Consider the following 27,396-nt stretch of genomic DNA (forward strand, 5'->3'; position numbering starts at 1 on the left):
AGAAGTCTGTGCCATATATGGAATTGTTACTGGCCTGCCTGACATCGAAGTGTATTAATCCCATTGGTTGACTGTATGTAAATTGGATTGCCGTTCTGTGACAATAGCAAAATATTAGCCAATGAAATATCGTAACATGATCACATGATTACATTCTCGTGAAACTTGACCCAGTTCATTTGCATGCTCTACTTGGCCTGCCATTGTGATAGGAGAGTTTTGGAATCTCTGATTAGTGGTGCGTGAAATCTCAATAATCACAGAGATTAGTCTGCCCTTGAGGAACTGGGGAGCCACTATCGATGGAGACGTCAAACTTCGTCTTAGTGGATCTGAGATATTGTGTTTAACCCGTTGAATAAGATGATTTCGGTGAGAAAGCAGGAATTATGTGGCCATCCATACCTGTGCAGTTTGAAGATCTACGTGCATCTTCAGTATGTTATCCAATGCACTATGAATGAAACCAACTTGTTCCAAATTCATCTCAACTTTTGTGTCACAAGGTCGGCCAGTAAATTCCTCACAGTTAACAGGGGGAAGTACATGTCTGATGCCTGCTGCAATCCAGTTCATATACATGCTTATATTTTTCATCTGCTTATTAACATTGTCAAATTCTTTGAATTTGTTCATCTCAACATTTATCCTGGTAATAGTTTAATAGCATTGTCTCCCTTTCTGAGGATAAGGCATGCTGAAAGCTTTACTGGTAGCAGCGTTTAAAACCACATTCATTTTGCGACCACATTTTCAGTGAATTAACCTTCCCTCTTTTCTACAGGATTTTCATAACCAGCCCGTTCAATAAGCACCGGATCCTCTGCATCGTTGCTTGGTGGCTTGACAGATGGGATCAATTGATGGATTTCATAAACAATATCTTCAAAAGTGTTGTCGTTTGATTTAAACGTGAGTGTACTATTAGCATCCTCCTGAGAAGCGCCCGGAAAATCCTCTCGGTCGTACCCCCCCGGGCTCTTACCACTGGGGTGAGACGGTATCACGTGGTATATGGTTAACTCTCTGCTGCGACTCCTGGCTCGAGCTGCACGAGGATTATACTGTATAACTGTAATAGTTAGGTGATACATAACTGTCCGAGCTATAGACGCGATTCTCAATTGTGACTGTGGCTGAAGGAGCGCCCTTTTGTAATGGAACCTTTTAGTTTAGCACGATTTTCTTCAATGAAAGTCGTGTTAGGTTGATAAGCCCGGCTGGAAGAATGGTGTTTATTTTGTGAGATTCTCGTGATACATGTTTCTTTTCCCGAGAAGCACGGAAAAAGAATTGGAATAGATTTGGGCTCCACAGTTACTTTAAAACCATGAGTTACCAAACTACCCATAACACCCGGGCATAAGGCGGTGGTCCCAAGACAAGAGCTGGATGCCTGCTCCTTAGCTTTGGGCAGGTGGGTTGAGCAACGTGATTTTCCCTCACAGCAAAAAACCGGGTTCTCTTTTTGCATCACCCCTTTAGTGCCCGTGTGTTTCTCTGAGGAAGTCAGTTTACCTGAGAGACAACACTTTTGATTTACATTTGATTTAGATTTAGTTTTGGTTTGGGGAGAGATCGATGAAGACTTTTTGTCCGATGATCTAGTCTTCCGTCTGGATTTAGACTTAAGACAATTTAGAGCGTTATAGAGCTTGTCAATTTTTTCCTTTGATCTGCAGTATGTGCATCTTGATCTTGGAGTGCACGTGCTCTTTCTACAAGTACACATCTCGGGTGAGGGTCCCCGATCGCTTGATCAATTCCACACCCTGAGCAGAATCCCGATGACGGTAGTGGGGAGGCATCCATACCCCACACTACGTAAACTAAATTTATTTACTTACATCAACGATCTTGCTTCTTATGCCACTGTTCCCAGCAAGCTTGACTGTAGTAGGTCGTCTGCTGCAAACTTGACGATCGTAGGATGTCTGCTATAATCAAATGACGATCGTAGGTTGACTGTTGTAATCTTTTTGGATCTTGTACTAGCTGTGAATTATTAACCAATACGTGTTTGGATTAATGAGCAAACCATTTTGCTTGTTGATCCAACTCACACAGGAAAGAAGTGATGTTTTCCCGCCTTACGCATGCACAGATTCAGTTTGACAAGGGATAGGGTTTACCCCTAAAGTATGGGATAATTGGCAGTGAAGAGGACGTCTGTTGGAGACAAAAATCTAAAGACTTTATAGTGTGATTATTGCCAAAATGGGAATTGTGGCTATGATGTAATAGAGGTAGGGTATTCGCAGGAATTATATATATACCATAACAGTTTTTTTGTATTGAGGGTGATTTGTCTTTATTATTCTTTGATCACTGTGATTTAGTCAGATTATGCACTTATAATCATGTATGTGCTTTATCATGTTTTCCCAGGGACTTCCCCCCCCCCCCCCCCCTCTCTCTCTCTCTCTCTCTCTCTATCTCTCTCTCTCTCTCTCTCTCTCTTATTACTCGACAACAACCATCGGTGGTACATGAGTTGTACAACAACAAAAACTACAGTACTAGTACTACAGCTTGATGGCATATGTTGAAGAATACGTCACAGTATAGCATTCAAATGTCTGAGGAACTTGGAGAGGCTTATTTAAAGAAACCAACTTTACCATTTGTGAGCAGTTTACGATATCTACTTATGTTTAGCCAGTGTGTGTAGTATTCATTAACTCATTCAGCGCATAAGGTTAAAGAGGAATTACAGTTGAATACATAATGGCATTCGTCACCAATTCCTTGGCAGTCACACAATATACATATCTTTTTCTCTCGTGATATAATTTCCCATCGGCCTGTTTCTATTGGTAGTTTGTGCTTACCAGTTCAAGAAAGGGTAAAAGTTTAGAAATATAATCAGGGAAAAGTAAATATTATATATCATCATGTTCAAAAAGACAACACTAAATATTGGAAAAACTTGGACACTTTTAATTTACTCCATAGATGTACATTTGACAAAATTATCAAATCTCACACAAGATCATCCAAACACAGCTGCCAGATCTCTCAATCCACATTTCATCTTTCCCTACGAAAGCTGCTGGCCGTCTAAGCCGGTATACACGTACGTCTAGGCCGGTATACACGTACGTCTAAGCCGGTATACACGTACGACTAAGCCGGTATACACGTACGTCTAAGCCAGGATACACGTACGTCTAAGCCGGTATACATGTACGACTAAGCCGGTATACACGTACGTCTAAGCCAGGATACACGTACGTCTAAGCCAGGATACACGTACGTCTAAGCCGGTATACACGTACGACTAAGCCGGTATACATGTACGTCTAAGCCGGTATACACGTACGTCTAAGCCAGGATACACGTACGACTAAGCCGGTATACACGTACGACTAAGCCGGTATACACGCACGTCTAAGCCGGTATACACGTACGACTAAGCCGGTATACACGTACGACTAAGCCGGTATACACGTACGACTAAGCCGGTATACACGCACGTCTAAGCCGGTATACACGTACGTCTAGGCCAGGATACACGTACGACTAAGCCAGGATACACGTACGTCTAAGCCGGTATACATGTACGTCTAAGCCGGTATACATGTACGTCTAAGCCGGTATACACGTACGACAAAGCCGGGATACACGTACACGTCTAGGCCGGTATAACGTACGTCTAAGCCGGTATACATGTACGTCTAAGCCGGTATACATGTACGTCTAAGCCGGTATACATGTACGACTAAGCCAGGATACACGTACGACTAAGCCGGTATACATGTACGTCTAAGCCAGGATACACGTACATCTAAGCCGGTATACACGTACGACTAAGCCGGTATACACGTACGACTAAGCCGGTATACACGTACATCTAAGCCGGTATACATGTACGACCAAGCCAGGATACACGTACGACTAAGCCGGTATACATGTACGTCTAAGCCAGGATACACGTACATCTAAGCCCGTATACATGTACGACTAAGCCAGGATACACGTACGACTAAGCCGGTATACATGTACGTCTAAGCCAGGATACACGTACGACTAAGCAAGGATACACGTACGTCTAAGCCAGGATACATGTACGACTAAGCCGGTATACACGTACGTCTAAGCCAGGATACACGTACGACTAAGCCGGTATACATGTACGTCTAAGCCGGTATACATGTACGTCTAAGCCGGTATACATGTACGTCTAAGCCGGTATACACGTACGTCTGGGCCGGGATACACGTACGTCTAAGCCGGTATACACGTACGTCTGGGCCGGGATACATGTACGACTAAGCCGGTATACACGTACGTCTAAGCCGGTATACACGTACGACTAAGCCGGTATACATGTACGTCTAAGCCGGTATACATGTACGTCTAAGCCGGTATACACGTACGTCTAAGCCGGTATACATGTACGTCTAAGCCGGTATACATGTACGTCTAAGCCGGTATACACGTACGCCTGGGCCGGGATACACGTACGTCTAAGCCGGTATACACGTACGTCTGGGCCGGGATACACGTACGACTAAGCCGGTATACACGTACGTCTAAGCCGGTATACATGTACGTCTAAGCCGGTATACATGTACGCCTAAGCCGGTATACACGTACGTCTGGGCCGGGATACACGTACGAGTAAGCCGGTATACACGTACGACTAAGCCAGGATACACGTACGTCTAAGCCGGTATACATGTACGTCTAAGCCGGTATACATGTACGTCTAAGCCGGTATACACGTACGACTAAGCCAGGATACACGTACGTCTAAGCCGGTATACATGTACGTCTAAGCCGGTATACATGTACGTCTAAGCCGGTATACATGTACGTCTAAGCCGGTATACACGTACGTCTAAGCCAGGATACACGTACGTCTAAGCCGGTATACATGTACGTCTAAGCCGGTATACATGTACGACTAAGCCAGGATACACGTACGACTAAGCCGGTATACATGTACGACCAAGCCAGGATACACGTACGTCTAAGCCGGTATACATGTACGACTAAGCCGGTATACATGTACGACTAAGCCGGTATACATGTACGACCAAGCCAGGATACACGTACGTCTAAGCCAGGATACACGTACGACTAAGCCGGTATACATGTACGTCTAAGCCGGTATACATGTACGACTAAGCCAGGATACACGTACGACTAAGCCGGTATACATGTACGACCAAGCCAGGATACACGTACGTCTAAGCCGGTATACATGTACGACTAAGCCGGTATACATGTACGACTAAGCCGGTATACATGTACGACCAAGCCAGGATACACGTACGTCTAAGCCGGTATACATGTACGACTAAGCCGGTATACATGTACGTCTAAGCCGGTATACATGTACGTCTAAGCCGGTATACACGTACGTCTGGGCCGGGATACACGTACGACTAAGCCGGTATACACGTACGTCTAAGCCGGTATACATGTACGTCTAAGCCGGTATACATGTACGACTAAGCCAGGATACACGTACGATTAAGCCGGTATACATGTACGACCAAGCCAGGATACACGTACGTCTAAGCCGGTATACATGTACGACTAAGCCGGTATACATGTACGACTAAGCCGGTATACATGTACGACAAAGCCAGGATACACGTACGTCTAAGCCGGTATACATGTACGACTAAGCCGGTATACATGTACGTCTAAGCCGGTATACATGTACGTCTAAGCCAGGATACACGTACGTCTAAGCCGGTAAACATGTACGTCTAAGCCAGGATACACGTACGTCTAAGCCGGTATACATGTACGTCTAAGCCGGTATACATGTACGACTAAGCCAGGATACACGTACGACTAAGCCGGTATACATGTACGACCAAGCCAGGATACACGTACGTCTAAGCCGGTATACATGTACGACTAAGCCAGGATACACGTACGACTAAGCCGGTATACACGTACGTCTGGGCCGGGATACACGTACGAGTAAGCCGGTATACACGTACGACTAAGCCGGTATACATGTACGTCTGGGCCGGGATACACGTACGAGTAAGCCGGTATACACGTACGACTAAGCCGGTATACACGTACGTCTGGGCCGGGATACACGTACGAGTAAGCCGGTATACACGTACGACTAAGCCGGTATACACGTACGACTAAGCCAGGATACACGTACGACTAAGCCGGTATACATGTACGTCTGGGCCGGGATACACGTACGAGTAAGCCGGTATACACGTACGACTAAGCCGGTATACACGTACGACTAAGCCAGGATACACGTACGACTAAGCCGGTATACATGTACGTCTGGGCCGGGATACACGTACGAGTAAGCCGGTATACACGTACGACTAAGCCGGTATACACGTACGTCTGGGCCGGGATACACGTACGAGTAAGCCGGTATACACGTACGACTAAGCCGGTATACACGTACGACTAAGCCAGGATACACGTACGACTAAGCCGGTATACATGTACGTCTGGGCCGGGATACACGTACGAGTAAGCCGGTATACACGTACGACTAAGCCGGTATACACGTACGTCTGGGCCGGGATACACGTACGAGTAAGCCGGTATACACGTACGACTAAGCCGGTATACACGTACGACTAAGCCAGGATACACGTACGACTAAGCCGGTATACATGTACGTCTGGGCCGGGATACACGTACGAGTAAGCCGGTATACACGTACGACTAAGCCGGTATACACGTACGACTAAGCCGGTATACACGTACGTCTGGGCCGGGATACACGTACGAGTAAGCCGGTATACACGTACGACTAAGCCGGTATACACGTACGACTAAGCCAGGATACACGTACGACTAAGCCGGTATACATGTACGTCTGGGCCGGGATACACGTACGAGTAAGCCGGTATACACGTACGACTAAGCCGGTATACATGTACGTCTGGGCCGGGATACACGTACGAGTAAGCCGGTATACACGTACGACTAAGCCAGGATACACGTACGACTAAGCCGGTATACATGTACGTCTGGGCCGGGATACACGTACGAGTAAGCCGGTATACACGTACGTCTAAGCCGGTATACATGTACGTCTGGCTTGTTAGATTTCCTCCAGCTACACGCTGTGTTTGCCTGCCCTTATTGCACTCCGGAATGACAGACCAAACATGAACGAATGTTTCGTGGGCTTGGTACAAACACTTTTAACAACGATGAAGTAACTTGTTCCTTATCTGCAGGTGAGATTTTGAATTAGGGATGATACATTTATTGTCGGACCTCACTAATAATTCATTCTACGTGTGACAGAAATATGACTAATACACCCCATCATGACATTCACGTGACAGCATGACTGGAGCCGCAACGCTGATGTAGGCGGCCTATTCACGAAGCTGTCTTAGCTCTAAGAGTGGCGTAAAGGTGTAACGAAAAACGTCTTAACTTAGCGCTAAGACAGCTTCGAGAATAGACTTAGCTATCTTAAGTTTAAAAAACAAATAAGACAGGGTCGCACCTGTCGTAAACCACAGGACCATGTAACTGATAATAATAATAATAATAATATACAAACTCGCAGTCGAGGCCGAGAAGCAATGCAACAGAAAATTCCAAACTCGCCCGCCTCCATGTTTTGTCTATTCTTCGTCTTTTCATCTATCACGATAAAGGTATGTGCAAAACTGTTCCGTATACATTCCCCAAAATCCATTGTATTGAATCACCCACCTGTCAATCAAAATTTAATCAATAATGTCCGTAATCCATTCTTGCTCGACTTCCGGGCTGTCCGGAGCATCGAATAAAAAGGTAAGTGAAATTATTTATAATCGATAAGAAAAAAATATTCTGGAATAGAAATAGGGTAAGTGTATTATTTTCATTTATAATTCACGCATAAAATCTTCCAAATTAATTATTCTTGATAAAATTCCGGGCAGACAACTCTTACACTGACGGGGAAAAAAGCACGTAATATGAATAATGACAGCACGGACTTGGTATTTGCCATGATCGATAATACCATAATAATGATGTTATCAGCTGGTAAGATTTTCACATCTTTATATGATCCTTTTTTATTCTGATTGTTGATTTTCCACCTAGTGTAGATTCTTGTTTTATCCAAAATCAACAGCTGTCACGGTTTTTCGGCTGACAACTTGGATCAGATTGGTCTATTTCTATTGAAAACATGATCATTACAATTTACAAGCGTTTTATTATCTGGTGCTTTTGTTTTCAATTTTAAAGATGAATACCCCACGCACTGTGACTCAGATACAATATGCTGCGTCCGAGTCAACCAGTGTTAACTTGGCTCTTCACGCAGACGCTATATCCACTAGACCAAGTATACAGTATATTGTGAGTTCTAAAATTTGAAGGGAACAAATAACAGTCTGAGTGTATAGCGTAAATTAATATATTTATTGTTTTGTCAGAGGGCCTTGTTGTGGTTCCAATGACAGACATGTACTCAATCTCTGTATTTTTTACATGGATGTCAAATCTGAGGGTGTGATGGCATGTGCATTACTTTCCAAAACTTGCACATATATATATTTACTGTCCAGTAAAATATCAAAATAGATAATAGCACCTTAGCAAAAGTAAAAAAATAATTTTAATTATTTTATCCATGAGATATAAGCATTTAGTTGTTTATAGGAAATATTTAAAAATTACATGTAATCAGAACCACAACATTTTCGTATAAAATCATACAAATTATTCTGCCGTGTGACATTTTCTATGAATCAATTTAAGTTCCCAAACAGTAAGTATAACAAATGTGTTTTCCAGAATATGCAGGTACTCAGGTTCGTTAAAAAAAGAATACATAAGAAGTTTACTGTTCTCACATGAGCTGATATGTTTCTCCACAGCAAACATGTATCCACACAATGAGCAATGCAATTACCACGAAACCTTACACACTTTCTCTTTTTACCTTTCGCTATCCATAGGGCGGTGGGGTAGCCTAGTGATCAAAGCGTTCGCTCGTCGCGCAGAAGGCCCGGGTTCGATTCCCCACATGTGTACAATGTTTAAAGCCAATTTCTGGTGTCCCGAGACATGATATTGCTGGAATATTGCTAAAAGCGGCACAAACATATCCACCCACTTACTCGATCACTCCCTCTGCAGACGATTTATCCACTAGAATACGGACGCAGTTGATTCGGTTTTGAAGTGATCCTCAGAAATAAATATTTGTTTTACTGGGCGATTTCATTAATCGGATGTTCAGGTTTGGCGTACACCGACGTCCTGGATCTTTGCTGTTAATATCAATCACTACACTATTTTTCCAGGGCCAGATTTGATTATTTACAGGCCAACTTCATATAACTGCAATATAGGAGGGTTAAACAACAGCACCCGGTGTGTATGTAGGCCAACACTTACTACAAGTACCAGTAACAGCAAGGATGAGCATGCAGGTAATATTCCCTGCGTCAAATGGCGACCCTGGCTTAGAATCGGTTACCAGTAAACGGCGCGTTTTGTTAGAAGCGACTAAAGAGCCTCGGGTAGTCAGGTTCGTCATTTGGTTGATTGCGACATAGTACCTGTTGACGTGGAACGTTGTTCATACTTAAACTACTCGTTTGTCTGGCCAAGCCTCGATTACATGTACTTATATCGGGGTACATGGCACCACACATTCAACCAAGTCACCAAGCATGCCCATCCGGTCCATCGATAGTCGTCTCACGTAAAGATGAAACGTCTGACACCAGGGCCCACTTGCACAAAGCGATCTTAGTGCTACGACTATTGTAAACCTATGTTAAAGCATGGGAGTTACGATCATCTTAGCGCTAAGATCGCTTTGTGCAAGTGGGCCCAGAACTGCTGGACATTAAATGGAGTGCTCACATACGGTATCCTACAGTGCAACCAATTCGGTGAGCACTCCATTTAAAAGCCTGCAGTTCCGACAGTTTCCTATCATCAGTTCTGGTGTCAGAAGTTTCAACTTTTACGACTATAAAATTTTAATAATCAGGGACAGCTAGAGGACTTCGGCTGTGTACATGTGTGAGCTCGGTTTACTCTTAACCGCTCTTCTCGTTGCGCATCTCAGTTTCAGCGTTGCCATCAAGATCGACGGTAGTCATGAAAACTTGGATCTGTAACTAACGCAATCATTATTTCATTCTACATCGTGAACTCAGTTTCTGTTGTTTGCCTTACCCAAAGTAATTGGAATCTATCAATTTAAATTGAATTGAAATCTCATAGTTTTTCAAGAATTCAATATTTATTTTGAAATAATGCCTTACGCACTGACGGATTTCAAGTAAGACATAGTTTAAATATAGTGTTTATACAGTGAAATAGTAACCAATTTTTATTAAATGTAGATGTTAAAAGAACTTTCACCAAAATAGTCATACATTATATTTGAGGAGTAAAGTGGTGTCACGGTAGAACCCTTGGATAGAGTTTGTATTCGGTTAGTCAGGTCTTAATTATACCTTATTCTATTGTATTTATTTTGTGAAGATTATCATTATACCTGAAATGGAAGAATGACGATTTTCATATTAGCATATGGGAGAGCGTAAGCGGAGTTTCATAACTGTACGAATGGTTTATATCTACAAACCTTTATCGGGTCGACATAACTTGAGCCGACACAGCTGTACGCAGAACTTAAAAGGAAAACTTAACGATAAAGCAGATTCTACACAACACGATCGTTTATGCCTGGACAAAAAACAGCACTCAAACATCTAGATTTGAAAAAATGGTAGTCTATCATACAGACCCTGAAACAAATATAGCAAATACAGCCCATACAAGTCTATAATTGTTTGGCAAGTCTAGATTCCTGCAATATCAGTATCTGAAAATGAATTCTCTGGGCTCCTTTCTATTATATTTTATAACCATAATTTAACAACTGTTTTTTGCAGAGACTAGATGTTAGTCTACCACAATGCTTACTCCCAGGAAAGCTGTCTCGAAAGCATTCAGGTCGAGGGAACGCGAGTGTACATCCTGTCGTTGACCTCTCTTCCTGAGAGGTACTACATTCCCCAAGCATAGCTGTGTGATGGCTGTGTAAGGTTGGAGGAGGTCAAAGGTAAGCTCTCCAAGGGGGCGCGTTAGAACTGGTATTCAGCAACACATGGTTCTCGTTGGTTTGGTTTGTTGATTAACGCCGCACTCAGCAATATTCCAGCTATATGACGGCGGTCTGTAAATAATCGAGTCTGGACCAGACAATCCAGTGATTGACATCATGAGCATCGATCCACGCAATTGGGATCGATGACATGCATCAACCAAGTCAGCGAGCCAGACCACCCGATCCCGTTAGTCGCCTTTTACGACAAGCATAGTCACCTTTTACGGCAAGCATGGGTTGCTGAAGACCTATTCTACCCCGGAATCTTCACGGGTCTACAAAATGAAGGACAAAGAGCTATTGTTAACATTATATAACGAAGATAAAAAATGTATTGTTATCCAGTGGATAGAGCACAACATCGGGATAAAGTTAGCACATACAGAAATTATTAATCAGACTGAGTGAGTTGGGTTTAACGCTGCTTTTAACAGTATTCCAGTTATATCACGGCGTGTCAGCCTAATGTGGGGGGAAAGCCCGAAGTGATGCAGGTCTCGGACGTTTACCACTTCGCTGAAACCACAAGAACGGGTATGGTGCTGACAAACCTAGAAACATAATCGGGGCGAACCGGGATTCGAACCCACAATCATAGGTTTCTGGCGTGCCCAAGGGACGCAACTCTCACAGCGAATCGCGGCGCCTTAGACGACTGGGCAACCCGTGGCCCCTATGAATCAGAACTAAATATGAATGGAATAGATATGCCCGTCCCCATATCTCAAATTTCAAAGTTTGAGAAACAAAATGGCATTCCAACCAATGTATTAGCTTGGGGTGAGAAGAATGGGGTATCTCCTTCACATATATCAAAGTTCACATTTTCCACCCGGATAGACATTATTACTAATAAGGAAGAAAAGAGAGATTCTGTCTTATTAGAAACATGCGTCGTTTAATGGAAGACAGGACTACACATGAACATAAAACATTCCATCGCCCAGGTTCAGCAACAAGGACCTGTTGGAGTTGCAAACACCTTACTATGTAGGACAGAGTATGCAGGTCAAAGTACCACAAACTGAGGAAGAAAGATGGGACAGGCTTAATCATATATGTCGTCAAATCTGTGTACCTGTGTGATATACTGCGACCTAGAATCCATTACTAGAAAGATTCGTGGCTGCCACGGATTCCAACCTCTTCTCACGCAATATTGTTTACAATATCAGAAACATGTATCATCAGGTTACTGGTTTAAAGCTGTGTCCACTGATCCCAGATTCAACAAATGTTCTCTCATTCCTAGGGGAGCCAATGTTATTCAGGACGTAATGAAGGAAAAACAACAGGACATTGCTGAGTGCGGCGTTAAACAACAAACAAACAAACAAACTTATGAATTTGTCTTCTCAGGAAGATAAAGACTTTCAAATGGCTACCATGTGCGACATTTGTCAGAAAGAGTTAGGTACCGACCCTGTTCGAGACCGTGATCATCTCACTGTTACCTTTCGAGGGGCCGCACATCAAAATTGTAATTAATAATTTCAGTTCCGAAAATCAAAAGGCAAAAGAACAAATATAGTGAGCGACAAGAGTACTTCATTGCTGTCATTTTCCATAACCTCAAAGGCTATGATTCACTCCATCTGATAAAACATTGGGATTGCAATGAAAAGAGACAGACTGATTGTCATGCTGGCAACATGGAGAAAAACTATGAAGTGAAAAAAACGGTTCCAAATATTTTGAATAAATCAAAGTATGAGTTGCAATGCAGAAATTTACAATTCCACTCGAAACGGTATGACGCTGATTAAATCCATAGGGCCATTCAATTTAAACAGTTTTCCTGATTGAAACCTTTCATTGATTTCAATACAGAAATGAGAAAGTAAGTAAAAATAATGAAGCAGATTAAGTGCATTTCAAACTCTTTAATAACTCATGTCTTGGACGTCCAATAATGAATGTGAGAAAACATGTAAATGTAGAATTGATCTATTCATGTAAACTGTTCAGAAACCTATGTGCCAAACCCACTTCATTACAAATCTTTAATTCTGAACTGGCCACTGGCCACTGGCCACACTCTATACCTTTACCAACCTGTTTATGCAGGGTTTGCTATTCTAGATCTATCAAAAGAATTTATGTGTCAACATCTTGATTATGAGGAACACAACGTTTCGGAGTATATCTAATTTAGGTAGTTTGCTCAGAGGTTCCCCCCTCTGTTTACGGGACATCATGTTCTCACATGATGCTGTAGATCATGACTATTCTCAAACATAAGAACACACTCGTCACAAGTACAGTACTCCAATCTGTCTAGCAGGGAGATGAGCTCCATGTAGACGATTTCCAATCGCCTGACCCGTAACTCGTACTCCAGTAGCCAGATCAAAGCAATTGCAGCAATTCTATTTAGTAGAACCTAGTTTCGTATTAATCGGTCCTGTACTCTTGTCCTCTTCTTTGAGAGGCATTTAGAAGTAAGGATAAGATATATGGATGAACAACTTCTTTATTACAATTAGGAACGACGTTTCGGTGTAGGTTCTAACACTGTTATCAAGCAAATGATGTACAGAGTATGGTTGATATGTATACCGGATAGGAGGCAGTGTTTATACAGTTGAGTAGGTTTAAGATGCAGTTACACTGCTGGAGTGGAGAAGCATGTTATGTACACAGAAGGGTAAAACATGTTGGCCGGTGAAGCCTGTAATATAAGCAAAAGGGTGAACCAGTAATATAACAACAAAAGGACTATGACTGATTGGGGTCTTCGATGAATTGGTGGTACGCCGGTGGTATGTAATAGCCTTGGTCACGGTTGATTGATGGTTGGACTCTTTGCATGTTGAAGACTTCTTGCAGTTGTCTGATCTTGAAGTCTTTGAGGTTGGTAGTGAGGGCTTTGACTTTGTCCACTAGATGCTGTGGCTTGGGTTGTCCCGGATATGGTCTGATAGAGCTGATTTAGAGTCATCTTTGGAGACTGACTTTGATGTTCTTTAATTCGGGTTTTAGGGGCCAAGATGTTTCGCCAATATAAGCTTCTCCACAATTGCACGGAATGTGATAAACTGCTTCTGATGGTTCTAGCTTGTGGCTGGATGGTGGTTTTCCCGTAGCTTTAGTTGTGTTCTGAATGCTGTGACTTCTTTTGAAAACTACATTTATGTTGGCCTGTTTCTTTAAGAGTCTCTGGAGTTTGTGGCTAACTGTTCCAAAGTAGGGAGCCTGATCACAAAGGGTGAAGGTCGTTGACGGGCAGATTTCTGAGATTTCTTGGTGATGTTCTGTATCGTCTGTTGTTCCAGCTGCTCAGGGTAGAGGTTATACTGTGTGAACACTTGTTTGAGGTGGCTAAGTGTAGTGGTAAGATGTTGCTTCATAGAACAGATGTTTTAAGCTCGTCTTGTAAGGGTTGAGATGATTCCTCTCTTGACTTGAGGTGGATGGTTGAGGCATAGTGAAGATATTAATCTGTGTGGGTTGGTTTCCGGTAAACAGTGGTCTGGAGTTTGTTGTTGTGGTCTTTCTATACAAGCACATCAAGGAAGGGTTGTTGACGATTGGCTTCTTCCTCCATGGTGAACTGCATTCGTGGGTTTTGGGTCATTGTTGGGATGTAGAATGACAAAGGTGTCATCTACTTTGCGGAACCAGCAGATGGGGTTATGTGAGATGTTCTAGGTGGGTCATAAACATCTTGGTGATGCAGGGTGATAGTGGGGACCCCATTGTGAGGCCGTGGGTATGCTGATAGATGGTATCTTTTCGGATGATGCTGTCAGTTGGGATCGGTAGATTTCATCGATGCTGGTTCTGATGATATCATTGGCCTCGTCCCGGGGTACATTAGTGAACAGATCGACAACGTCATAGCTGATAAAGGTGCCTGTTGGGGGATGTCGTGGATCTTCTTGTAGAATTCAGACGAATCTGCCACAAAGGACTTGGCAGTCTTCCCAAGAGGTGCGAGGAGGCGGGCTAGGTACTGAGCCATATTGTAGTGGACAGTGTCTCTGGAGCAGACTGGGAGGCTTTGACGGGGTCTATATGAATTTAAGGTGGCTTGGGGTGAGGGGTGATGAGATGACTTGGGACGCCCTGAACAGGGTCGATCGTCAACATTTTGGCTTTGTTGGTGCCTGTCCCATTGTCTGCTTATCACAGCCTGTGAAACATGGAACGTATTGGCCACTGCACGCTGACTTCTGCCAGTTTCCAGCCTCATCCCGTAATAGCAATAGCCCATTTCCAGCAACAGCCCATGCCAGTAGCCCGTAAACGATCCGCACCGCTGCTTCGTACACAAACAATGAATAAAAGCAAGAAAATCACAACCGTTTGATAAGCAGGATCAATAAGATTGACAGAAATAATGGTCCCAAGAGATTAATCGACCTTCCTTGAAAGTGTCAAAATCAGGAATAACCTCCTACGCACGTGTGGCGCTACTGTGTACGGCACGTGCAAACTATTGAATGTGTTTTGGTGTTGTGCTTTCTTGAATAAAAGCAAGAAAATCACAACCGTTTGATAAGCAGGATCAATAAGATTGACAGAAATAATGGTGCACAGAGATTAATCGACCTTTCTTGAAAGAGTCAAAATGAGGAATGACAGCCTACATTCATGTTGCGCCACTGTGTACGGCACGTGCAAACTATTGAATGTGTTTTGGTGTTTTGTTTTACAGACATAAACGCTCTTGCATAGGATGTTTGTTGCAAACACTTATCTTTGGTTTAATATAACATCACGATCCCCTACTTTTTGCTGGAGTATATTTTGGGCCATATTTGACAAAGATCGTTATCGCCAACAATACATACGTCTGCTGTAATTATATGCAGTCTCATTAGAGCAGCAACAAATTGTGGACTGTATATCATGAGCCGCCAAGTCCACATTCTGCAACACGTTGCTATAACTGAACAACTTAAGAAGTTCGTATGGGTAAATGAAACTGTAAGTGGTTCCTGAAACTGTAAGTGGTTCCTGAAATTTGAAATATTGTGGAATTAATGCAAGTTTTTTGTAAGTTAAGTATCAATTCCCTTGTTTGCAGGAATCAAATTCAGAACCATTCGGTCTTTTTTCTAACTCAATGAGTCTGTTTTGGCCAAACGTTTTAGTTTTGCTGTGTGTCCTTCCTGGTGAGGCAATGTTGTAATGTAAGGGAGAATCCATTTGACTTTCAATTCTATTTTTTCCCCAGCTATATCCGACAAACTATTTCTTTACTGAGTACCATCAAACAACTTATTCATATTCACTATTAACACAAAATTATGACGCTTGGCTATTACCTAGTTAATAATTTGGTTATTTTTTAAAAAAGAATAGAAATCTTTTTTTACACTGCCTACAAACTATTCATTTTGGGCATGTTCTTTAACAAACTATACATTTTGTTATTGTACCACATAGGTGTGGGGCGTTGATCGTGCTATTTAACACTGGTATGGCAAGTCCATCTGTTATTATCCACAGGCCACCCTATATTTGCCAGGTGAAAATCCCCAAGACTTGAATATATGACACTTTTTGGTAACAACTTCATTTATTCTTTGTCACGACGTATCGGAGCTACCCCTTGCTCCTTTATCAGATAACTTGGTTAATGAATGCCATCGTATCCCAACTGCGTATATCGATGTTCATGTGTCAATCACTGGAATGTCTGGTCCAGACTCGAATATTAACAGATTGCCACAATATAGATGGAATGTTGCTGAATGCGGTGTTAAACACAATGTAAACACATAATGTATTTGGCAGAAATCATAAGTTGACATGTTACTGCTGTTCCAACAACAGACGACCGCCTCCGTGTTATAGTGGTAGAGCGTCCGCCCGGAGAGCGGAAGGTCCGGGGTGCGATCCCGGCCGCGTCATACCAAAAGACGTAAAAAGATGGTACTTGTTGTTGCCCTGTCTGGCGCTCGGCATTAAGGGGTAATAGCAAGGACTGGTCAGCTCGGAGTCAGTATACTGTGTCTGAGTGAGGTATTCATGTTAAACTGCGGCATGGTATCTCAGTGGGATGGCACTATGAATCGACATCGGTCCGTTCTAATACAAGCAACCACACACACACACACACACACACACGTACATGCACGTCGCTATATAAGTGCAATAATCTTGGACGCGACGTTAAACCCAATTTCACCTCACCTCCAACAACAGACAAGGACTTGATACCACATATTTATTATTGACCAGTGTACATGTATCGGTGTGAATTTGCAGTGGCTTATTACTTTATGCTAATTTTTACACAGCGAAAATTTGATTTCATAAATGAAGACGAGCCTGTTGAAGCGCCAATAGATCGGAATTTGCAATTATATCATTAGTCTTTCATTCTATGTCAGAATAAAATAATAATTAAGATGAGTTAATATGTCACTGCTGTTCCAACAACGGACAACAAGGGTCAGACGTGAGACGACGCATTTTGCTTTAATTAGTGCGTATGATCGTCCCTCCATAACTCGAGAATCCATCTCCCCTGAGTGGAACAACACCTGTTCCTTTGATGCTCATCCAGACCTGGTCTCCTCCATGGAGGTGTGTAGCTGTGGTGATGGATGCTACGCCATATTGAGAGCCCAAACGAGTGTGGCCAAGACCAATCAGCTTCTTATCTTTGTGGATCCTGACGTCCATATTAGGTTTTCCATTCGACATAACATATGCCCAAAAGAGATATGTGCCCGACACGGGCGCTGTGAAAATACCAGTCGCCATGTTGTAGGCATCGCCTTGGTTGTACAAGATGTGGTCAAATTTCAGATGCGTTTCCTGGGGCTGGTTTGTATCGGAACTCAGAGACACCTCGTATGCTACATCAGTTGCCTGTGTTGCTGAAATATAGAAAATATCAGAACCTCAATTTTAGACAAGAATTTCTGTTGGAATTGCGCTGTTATCCCTTAATGAATCAAATTCCCCACAAGAAAAAAATTCAGAATTGACATTCGACCAGACAGAACATTCGAATTCATCTGGTAGACAAGGAGACAAATTCCTTTCCCGCTAAATGCTCTATTAAGGCACTATTCAGTCAACACATTTTATACTGTGTTTAAATGTGATATTGTATTATTCTTTTTTAAATACATATGTATGCATCTGGTATTACTTTAATTCAACAATACAGTTCATTGTGGATTGTAGATGTGCTGAATTGATCGAATATTTAAGTTACTGGTTAAAGATATTTGAAATGATCTTTGGAACGATAGGTTTACAGGTACGAAAGCACTATGGTATTTGTTTCGCATATTTTGTGATAATCTTCACACTGTTTCATTAATATTATACAACATACTTTTGAAAGAAATACGCTACCTGACTAATCAAATATGTTTCGGACTTTTGACAAAAAGAAAGAAATTGCCTGCACAAAAATTACATTGATGCAAGGTGTTTTTGTTTCACAGAAAGTCAGGCTAATGTTCTAAATAATAAAATATCTGGTGTTGTAGATGTAGCTGATAAAAAGTTGTGCAGGATCCAACATAAACAATAAAGAAAGCCCTGTGGGGACTCTGGGTTAAAATGTGTCACCATCCTATATCTGTAGTTACGGGTCACTAAATGGATCGGGGGGTCAGGAACTGGACTTGCATGTCATCGTACTCCGACAGCGTTTATCGCTCATGATGTGAGTCACTAGATTGTCTGGTCCAGACTTTATTTACACGCCGCCTTCATATACATGCCGTTTGAATACTGAGGGCATCGTTAAACAACAAACCTTATTAACATGAAATAATTTCAAAAAATAAAAATGTACAAAAATAATACTGACTTTGTCCATGACAAGAGTTCTGACAAAAGTGGTAAAAGTATGCATCAGACTTGGTACCACAGTTGGGGACACCAACTAAAATCATATCTTACTTCACACTCTTTACTTTACACACATGAACAGCTCGTTTATGTATTAAACGTATTAATACAGCCCTCTTGTCATGCAGACAAGCGTTTTTGTACTCACCAAGAGAACGGGTAATATTCTTGAAGAAAGCATCCTTATCACTTAGCTCTGACTTCATCGATGACAGTCTTTCTTCGCTTTGTCGCAGCTGTGACTCCACCGACTCCACCTTCGTGGACAAAGCATGCAGCGCACGTTCCAGTCGGAGCACATTAGTGGTTTCACTGTCCATGTAACAGTTCTGTATGTGGTTCACTACAGGCGTGGCGGTGGTGGTGGGTGTGAGTGTACTGGTGGGGGCGACGGCAGCGACAGTCACCACACTCAACACCAGCACGCAGAGACAGCGCATCATGGTCATTGTGCTGAGAAATGTAGTTGGGGAGTCCTTGGTGGTGTATATGTCTTTGTGCCTGGTGTGACGCATTGCAACAACATTGGCTATCCCAGTACCAGTCACGAGCACATCCATCAAGTGCCCCAATATAATAGCTTGCGTCGTACATCACTCTCTCGACCCGCATCCTTGACCTCTCACATACAATCCTAAATGTAAATGATGTTAAACATAACGCGAAGAAGATACTTGACTGACTGACTGACTGAGTTGGGTTTAACGCCGCTTTTAACAGTATTCCAGTTATATCACGTCGTGTCAGCTTAATGTGGGAGGAAAGCCCGAAGTCATGCAGGTCTAAGACGTTTACAGATTCGGTGAAACCCACGAGCACGGGTATGGTGCTGACAAACCTAGAAACATAATCGGGGCGAACCGGGATTCGAACCCACAATCATAGGTTTCTGGCGTGCAAAAGGGACGCAACTCTGCACAGCAAATCGCGGCGCCTTAGACGACTGGGCCACCCGTGCCCCCAGAAGATACTTGAAGATCAATTAATACAAAATAGAAAATCTCAAAAATTGTTTTACTCAGAATCTTAAAGCAGAATTGACTCTAGAACACTTTCTCCCGCGGTCCATTAAAAAACTGCCCTCAGTGAAGGTTAACATAATATACTCAACAACAAAAGTTCCCGTGACACCAATATTTTAGTGCATTTTTCAAACAAGAAAAATTTGGTTTTCAATATTGTAGTACATGTATGGAATCAAGTCACAAAAACGCAACTGCTACGGAAAAGCATGCATTCCATGCAAAAGTTGACTTTTATGCAAGCCCCATGCATTTCACTACCCAAGAATGGGTATAAAAACATGTTCGTTAACGGGATTCCATATGCATTGTTTAGCATCGTGCTGACAACAACCACTCAGAAAAACAACAAAATTACGCAATTATTCAACATTACGAAATGCCACGCCTGTCCGAAAATGAGCGTCTGCGAGCCATTGGTATGCTTGAAGCAGGATTGAGTCAACGTGACGTTGCAAGACAATTTAACGTCCACAGAAACACCATTTGGTGTTTATGGCAACGTTGGCAACAGACGAATGCAGTCAGAGACCATCCTCGGAGTTGGCAGGCCACGCGTAACCAATAATCGACAAGACAACTGGATTCGAACAACACGCCTACGAAATCGACTCCAGCCAGCAACAATGACTGCAAGAAGCATCCCTGGCCTTCGACGAATATCTTCACAAACCGTACGTCGTCGACTCAGATGTGCAGGGATTGTCGCCAGAAGACCCGCCAGACGTCCCATTTTGACAGGAAACCACCGCCAAGCACTTCTACGTTGGTGCACAGGAGCGTCTACGCTGGACGGCCATGCAGTGGGGACAAGTTCTATTCACTGACGAGTCTCGTTTTCACCTCAGCCACAGCGATTGACGGATTCGAGTGTACCGACGTCGAGGTGAACGTTACGTCAATCATTGTGTCATGGAAGAAGATCGGCAACGTCATTGTATGGGGTGGGATTACAGCAAGACAGAGGACTCGTTTGATAGTGATAGAGAGAAATCTCAATGGACAGCACTACCGCGACGAGATCATCGGCGTTTTTGCGTCGTCATGGCCCAGGCATTACCTTTAAACATGACAACGCCCGGCCTCATATTGCTCTACTTGTTCAGGATTCTCTTCAACAAAACAACGTGAATGTCATCCCCTGGTCGGCTCGCTCCTCTGATCTCTCACCAATCGAGCACATGTGGGATGAGATGGATCGGCGCCTTCGACGTCAACCACGTGTTCCACAGACAGTCCAGGAACTTCGAAACATGCTCCAGCAGATATGGACAGATATCCCCCAGGACTTTGTGCGACGCCTAGTCCATTCCATGAGACGAGGATGCGTTGCTTGCATCGCAGCGGGAGGTGGACACACACGCCGTTGATTTGTAAATTGACATTTTGGCATGTTCATGTTTTTTTTATGAAATCACGCATTTTCTGAAGTCAGTATGGCAAATTAAACCATTTGAACGCTTACATGCGTCTTTTATCTGTTGCAAACCGAAATTGTTTCAGATTTTGTAAAAAACATAACTTTGCATTAAATCTTATTCAATGTTACGCGAACTTTTGTTGTTCAGTATACATTCCTTCCCAAGCCTACCCCACACACACACTCACACACAATATTCCTAAGAGCGAGGGGCTCTCCTGCCTCTTGGCAGCTAGTTAATTAAGTACCTGGTATCCTCCCACTTGTTAAAACATTTCCAGATAAATGCACCGCAAGGTTTGTTTGTTTGTTGTCTAACGCCTCACTCAGTAATATTCCAGCTATATGACGGCGGTCTGTAAATAATCGAGTCTGGACCAGACATTCGCGTGATTGACGTTGTTAGTGCCCTTGGTTCCTCTGTCTCGTTGTTCCAAGGGAAGATTTTTATTTTCGCATATTGATATGATTTCATTTTTTTCTTAGGCTGCTCTTTAAAACAGAAGGGAGAGATGCCAAGCTCGGCCCTGCATGACCAGTTTTGTTTGTTGAGAAATTACCAGAACGCGTTTGCAAAATTTTGGTTGTAATGTTTCAGTAAATGTATCTTTATGCCAGTGCAGAACTGAGTTCGGCCAATCGACTCTGATTTTGGCAGAGATTTCTTATGAATGTGTAAAAGGATTTTGTCGCTTTTATTTACAATAGATTCCAAACCATGTTTAAATGTAGAATTTGATGAAATACAACACCTTAGTTTTGCGTGTTTAACGCCGCACTCAGCAAGATTCCAGCGGTCTCTAAATAATCGAGTCTGGACCAGACAATCCAGTGTTTGACATCATGAGCATCGATCCACGCAGTTGGGATACGATGACATGCATCAATTAGAACAGCGAGCCTGGCCCGTTAGTCGAATCGGATAAAAGAAGCCAATCATCAGCAAACAGTAAATGACATATTTTGAAGCCATCTAGAGTTTGGCTATTTATATCTTTATCAAAATAAGATTCAAGATCATTAATCTGTCCAAACTCATCACAGGTACAGCCATTGAAACATTGCTTGAAAAAAACGTTATTATGCAGTTTTGAATTTTGATTCCGACAGGAAAAATACTCGAAAACTATTATTTTTGCCCATTCTCAACTTGAAGAGTTTCGTTTATAGTGTTTGAATAGAGAAGGATCTCTTATCCAGTGAGGTGTATGTCCAATAGTTGTTCGAGCACCTTGAAAGATGACTAATAGAAACCATTGAATGATCATGACGTCAAATCATTGCCATGCAATGCAGAAGCTTGGATGTGTTATAAGATCTTTCTACAAATGTCCAAACGTTGGTAGTTATTAAAACAAAACAAACTCAAACAAAAATACACTTGATATTCCTTGAGAGCAACTTTATCGACACCTTTTCTGACAGTCATGATCTCATTTTTTCTGCTTTTCAAATGTTTTTGGTGTGGTTTTTTTAGTTGAATTTTGATGTTTCATCTCGTATGGTATCGAAACAATCCCATACTTCCTATTTTTGCTGATTTATTTCAAATATATCTGCAAATTAAGAAAACAAAACAATAGAATTAAGTTACTTTAAAAAACTACCCTGACATACAATAGACGGCAGTCATATTATAGATAAGTTGTTTAAGATGGTTTGTAATGTATTCATAAATACAGTTCTGATATACATATTCGCTACTGACTTTATCAGATACATATAGCTTTCATTGGCAATAAAGAAAAAAAGGAATATTATGTTCGTGTCGCCAAATTGAAAAATCCCAGCTTATTCACAAAGGGGAACAAACGGTACTTCACTAGGCTCCCGAAATAATAGTGGCCTAAAGGTGAGGTGAAATGGTGTTAAACGACGCGTCCAAGATTATTGCACTTACATAGCGACGTACACGCGCGCGCGCGTTGCTGCTTGTACTACTCTGCAAGCCCACTGAGATACCATTCCGCAGTTTAACCCTCTTGGTGCCACGGACCATATATGGTCCCTCACTTTTCACACCCGCATAGTGCCAGGGGACCATATATGGTCTCGAGAAAATGCCCTATTTAAACTGTGAATTTTGATATTTAACACTATCACGTATGTCCTTAAATGTACATGTACATACCTAGCTAGGTGTAAATACACTTCTAAAGTCGCATTTATAAATCAAATGAATAAATAAAAGAAAAAGTGGTATTTCATGGACTGGCCATACAAGTATATTTTGAGCAAAGGTCTAAGTTAGGCAGCCAAGTGCGAAATACGAGCTGATACGAGGATGTATGTTTTCTGGTGGTCATAGTGAAACAATGACATATGGCGCCCGAGTTGCGAGTGATCGAAAATAGGTTTCTTGATTAGATTTGCTGCCCATGAAAACGTTTCAACAATTTTGATTGAATCTACATGTACTTACTCTTGGGTGGTATTACGTTAGTATAATCTTGTAAATTATTAAGAAATAATAATGATGCCTGATATTGAGCGATGTCAATTTGAGTATTGTTAGGGCTGTTTAGCGATCTTTCACATTTTGTCCTTTGAAAATGTACGATGTCAATTACCCCGAAGTTGTTTTTATAACTATTAAAAGAGCACGGTCATTGAAACATACATGGACGTAACCGGGATTTCTTCAAGATATACATTCCAAACTGTCATTCGTTTTGTGACATAATATTTGAAACAGTCTGCGTATGAATTAATCACGACCACTTCCGTCAATTTTGTTTTGACGTCAAAAACACGCACAATTTCATCGGGATTTTTTATCGGTAAATGTAACTCACGGAAAATTCTCAGTGAATGTGTACTTCAACATAAATATCATATGTCTATCACTGTTAGGACATGTACTTGCCAATGATATGAATTATTGGTCATTTAGATTTCAAACAAGGGCGCTTACTTGACTTTACTTGCCATATTCGGGTGCGTCCATATTACGATTAATGTGGAAAAGTAGGAAACTTATAATACCAGCACTTTTATCGATGGCTGGGCAGTGCATAGATCTTTTGGATTTGGTGACTTTATAGGATACTGTTGGAAAGACAATCAACTCGAGTTGCATGTTATACAATTTGGTTACACTGTGTGGAGAAATAAAGACGTTGCAACACTTTTGATACAATGTATACGTTTTTGTAACCGCGACGTCAGCACAGTGCGGCACTGAGCGGTTTGCAGGCTGACTGACGTCCAGGCACTATTCGTTCAAGGCTCAACATTTTCAGAATGTGCATTAGGAAGGGAATCGGAGGAAGAATTAGGGAAATTAAAATAGATACATTGCAATGATTTGATATTTTCAACAGAAGTTGTCAAAGTTACCGTTCTGTGTGACGCCATGACTGACGCAAAATCACGCACAACGACAACGGTATTTATCGGAATTTCTGACTATTTCCGTTGGTTTCAATGAAAATTATGACAACAAATAACAGTACATAGATTGTCAGAATGTTTCTGATTACTTACATGTCACATTTATGTGTATACGATCCCTGAATCAACGAAAGTCCCCACGTAAAATCCCGCGTACTGTTGACAGTGAACACGCCATTTTGTAAAAGTCGGTCACAGGTAGTGATGTCATACGTCAACATTGTTGTACATATTTGGTAATTTCTTTGAGGTGAAGGTCCTTGAATGAGAGTGCACACGATCATTGTATCATGCTGTTTACAGTTTCAGTTACGATGTAGATTTTGCATATGTTTTATACATTTTTTCACACAATTAATTTCACTTTGGATATTTGTCAATGTTCAAAATGATATCATACGTAAATATAGGCCGCAACATGTATGAACGAACCTTTGAAAATCTCCTGTTTGTTTGAACATAACAATTGATATGTTTATAGTGTCGACTACGATATTTCTTTCCTTTGGACAAGTGTTACAAGATGAAGTGTAAATGTAACTGCATCATGTACGTATTTCTTGGGATGTGTAATAGTCAATATTATATATAAGTTCATAACCAATGTCCATGAATAGCCGTTTCATTTTATTTTATAACTAAAACTGAAAATAGTATTACTTTAACAAATGGATAATATTTTTCGGTAAAATAAATGAACACATTTGTGAAATGTCTTGGTCTTGGAATTGTCTTTTATGTCGTTGGATACAGAGAACAGTGATATCTAACAATTCGCCAGGTGCGCGTTCGTCACAAACAATTTACGAATTATTCCTCTCGTTTTGCATTATATAATCAATGGGTTCATTCTTTTTTCAATATTGTGATCACAGGATAGTAAACTGTTTACTTTATTTCTCCAGGAATTGTAAAAAGTATAAAAATATAACCTATGCCAGGTACCCCGTTGGTTCAAACGTATACGATTATCCTGATAATTCTATACCAATATAACTTTCTTCGCATCTTTTAGTGTGTAAGAAATAATAACATAATAATGAACAAATATATGTCCAATATTGAATATAATTTTGGTTGTTTTGTAATATTCTTTCGGGAATTTCATTACGTAAATTGATACCAAACAGGTGCGTGTCTTGTCCAATTAAGATACACGATAAACTATCTAATTGTTTACATATTCAAGACATTATTTACTTGGTGAAGGCAGTCATTTTATGTTGTGTCGTCAAATTCCGTTCCAAACATCGAGATTTTCCATACCATGAACGAAGATTAGGGGAGATATATATTAATCAAAATACCAGTGTCGTCTTTCTCCGACGTTATCAAAGACATAAAACCAGCCATGACGTCAAAGGGAATGGTGTTATTTTTAGGGTATTTCATTACATTTGATGATAAGGCTAGCGCTCCATTAATAATGATGCAACATTAGTGCATCACAGTTTCCGTAAAGCTTCTTAATTAAAAAAATCGTCGCACAGTACTTTTATCGGTGTACGATAAAAAGCGGAGAAATTGTTTTTCAACGCAGAATAAATTCTCGGACAACACTTGCAAGTGTCTTTTTTTTTAAACCGGTTTAATATTTGTAGTTAAATTTACACCATCAAATAGGAAATTTAATATTCTCCACCCATGCGTAATTTTATAGCCAGAGGTAGATCCAGTGCCGCGTGAGCGCAATTCTCGCACAACCTTCACTTTTCCGATCTTAGGAAAATGTGCGTCAGAAAAAAAACCTCGGCATCCAGAGGGTTAATGCTGAGCGACAGGCAGGGTAACAACAAGTACTATCTATTAACTTCTTTGGTATGAGGCGGCCGGGTATCAAACCCCCTGAACTTCCGCTCTCCTGTATTGTGCACCGCCAATGTAATTACTTTGAAATAATTTGTATTGATTAGTAAACCTAGTTACTTTAAAATACAATTGTTAATTTATAGCTGTTCTTGGTTGTTTTTTGGTTTCACACTGAATTCTTTAAGCATATATTTCTGGGTTAACTTATTGTTTCAATTTGGAAGTCGGGTGGCCCAGTGGTCTAAGGCGCCGCGAATGTGCACAGTTGCGTCCCTTGGGAACGCCAGAAACCTATGATTGTGGGTTCGAATCCCGGTTCGCCCCGATTATGTTTCTAGGTTTGTCAGCACCATACCAGTACTCGTGAGTTTCATCAAAGTGGTAAACGTATGAGACCTGCATCACTTCGGGCTTTCCTCCCACATTAAGCTGACACGCCGTGATATAACTGGAATACTGTTAAAAGCGCCAACTCACTCACTCAAGATGTTGTCAAACTTCAGATGCGTTGCCGTGAGATGGTTTGCATCGGAACTTAGTGTTCAGCTTCAGATTATCCAGCTTCCATATAACGATTAATGTAGTAAAATAGCAAGCTTTCACCGACAGCTAGGCAGTGCATATGCCTTTTGGATTTGCTGAATGTAGATACTGTTGGAAGGACAATCAACTCCAGTTGAATGTTATACGATTTGTTTACACTATGTGCAGAAATAAGAACGTTGGAACACTTTTTACGAAATGTATACGTCATCACAGTGCAGCACTGGGCAATATACAAGGCCAGACGACGGCCAGGCACCGAGTGAGTTCAATGATGACGTCAAGCT

At 41.6% G+C, this 27,396-nt stretch overlaps 1 protein-coding gene across 1 annotated transcript; it reads right to left on the reverse strand.

Moving 5' to 3' along the window:
- Positions 1-17,259: 17,259 nt before the first annotated feature.
- LOC124143002 (heavy metal-binding protein HIP-like) lies at positions 17,260-19,517 on the reverse strand. Its single transcript, XM_046511780.2, has 2 exons — positions 19,071-19,517; positions 17,260-17,931 (listed from the first exon to the last, which is right to left on the reverse strand). The coding sequence occupies exons 1-2, from the start codon at positions 19,480-19,482 to the stop codon at positions 17,528-17,530; spliced, it is 816 nt and encodes a 271-aa protein (XP_046367736.1). The 5' UTR covers positions 19,483-19,517; the 3' UTR covers positions 17,260-17,527.
- Between the last annotated feature and the right edge of the window lie 7,879 nt (positions 19,518-27,396).

The sequence above is a fragment of the Haliotis rufescens genome, unplaced genomic scaffold (assembly GCF_023055435.1).
Source record: "Haliotis rufescens isolate VD_foot unplaced genomic scaffold, xgHalRufe1.0.p SCAF_4, whole genome shotgun sequence".
NCBI lineage: Eukaryota > Metazoa > Mollusca > Gastropoda > Lepetellida > Haliotidae > Haliotis > Haliotis rufescens.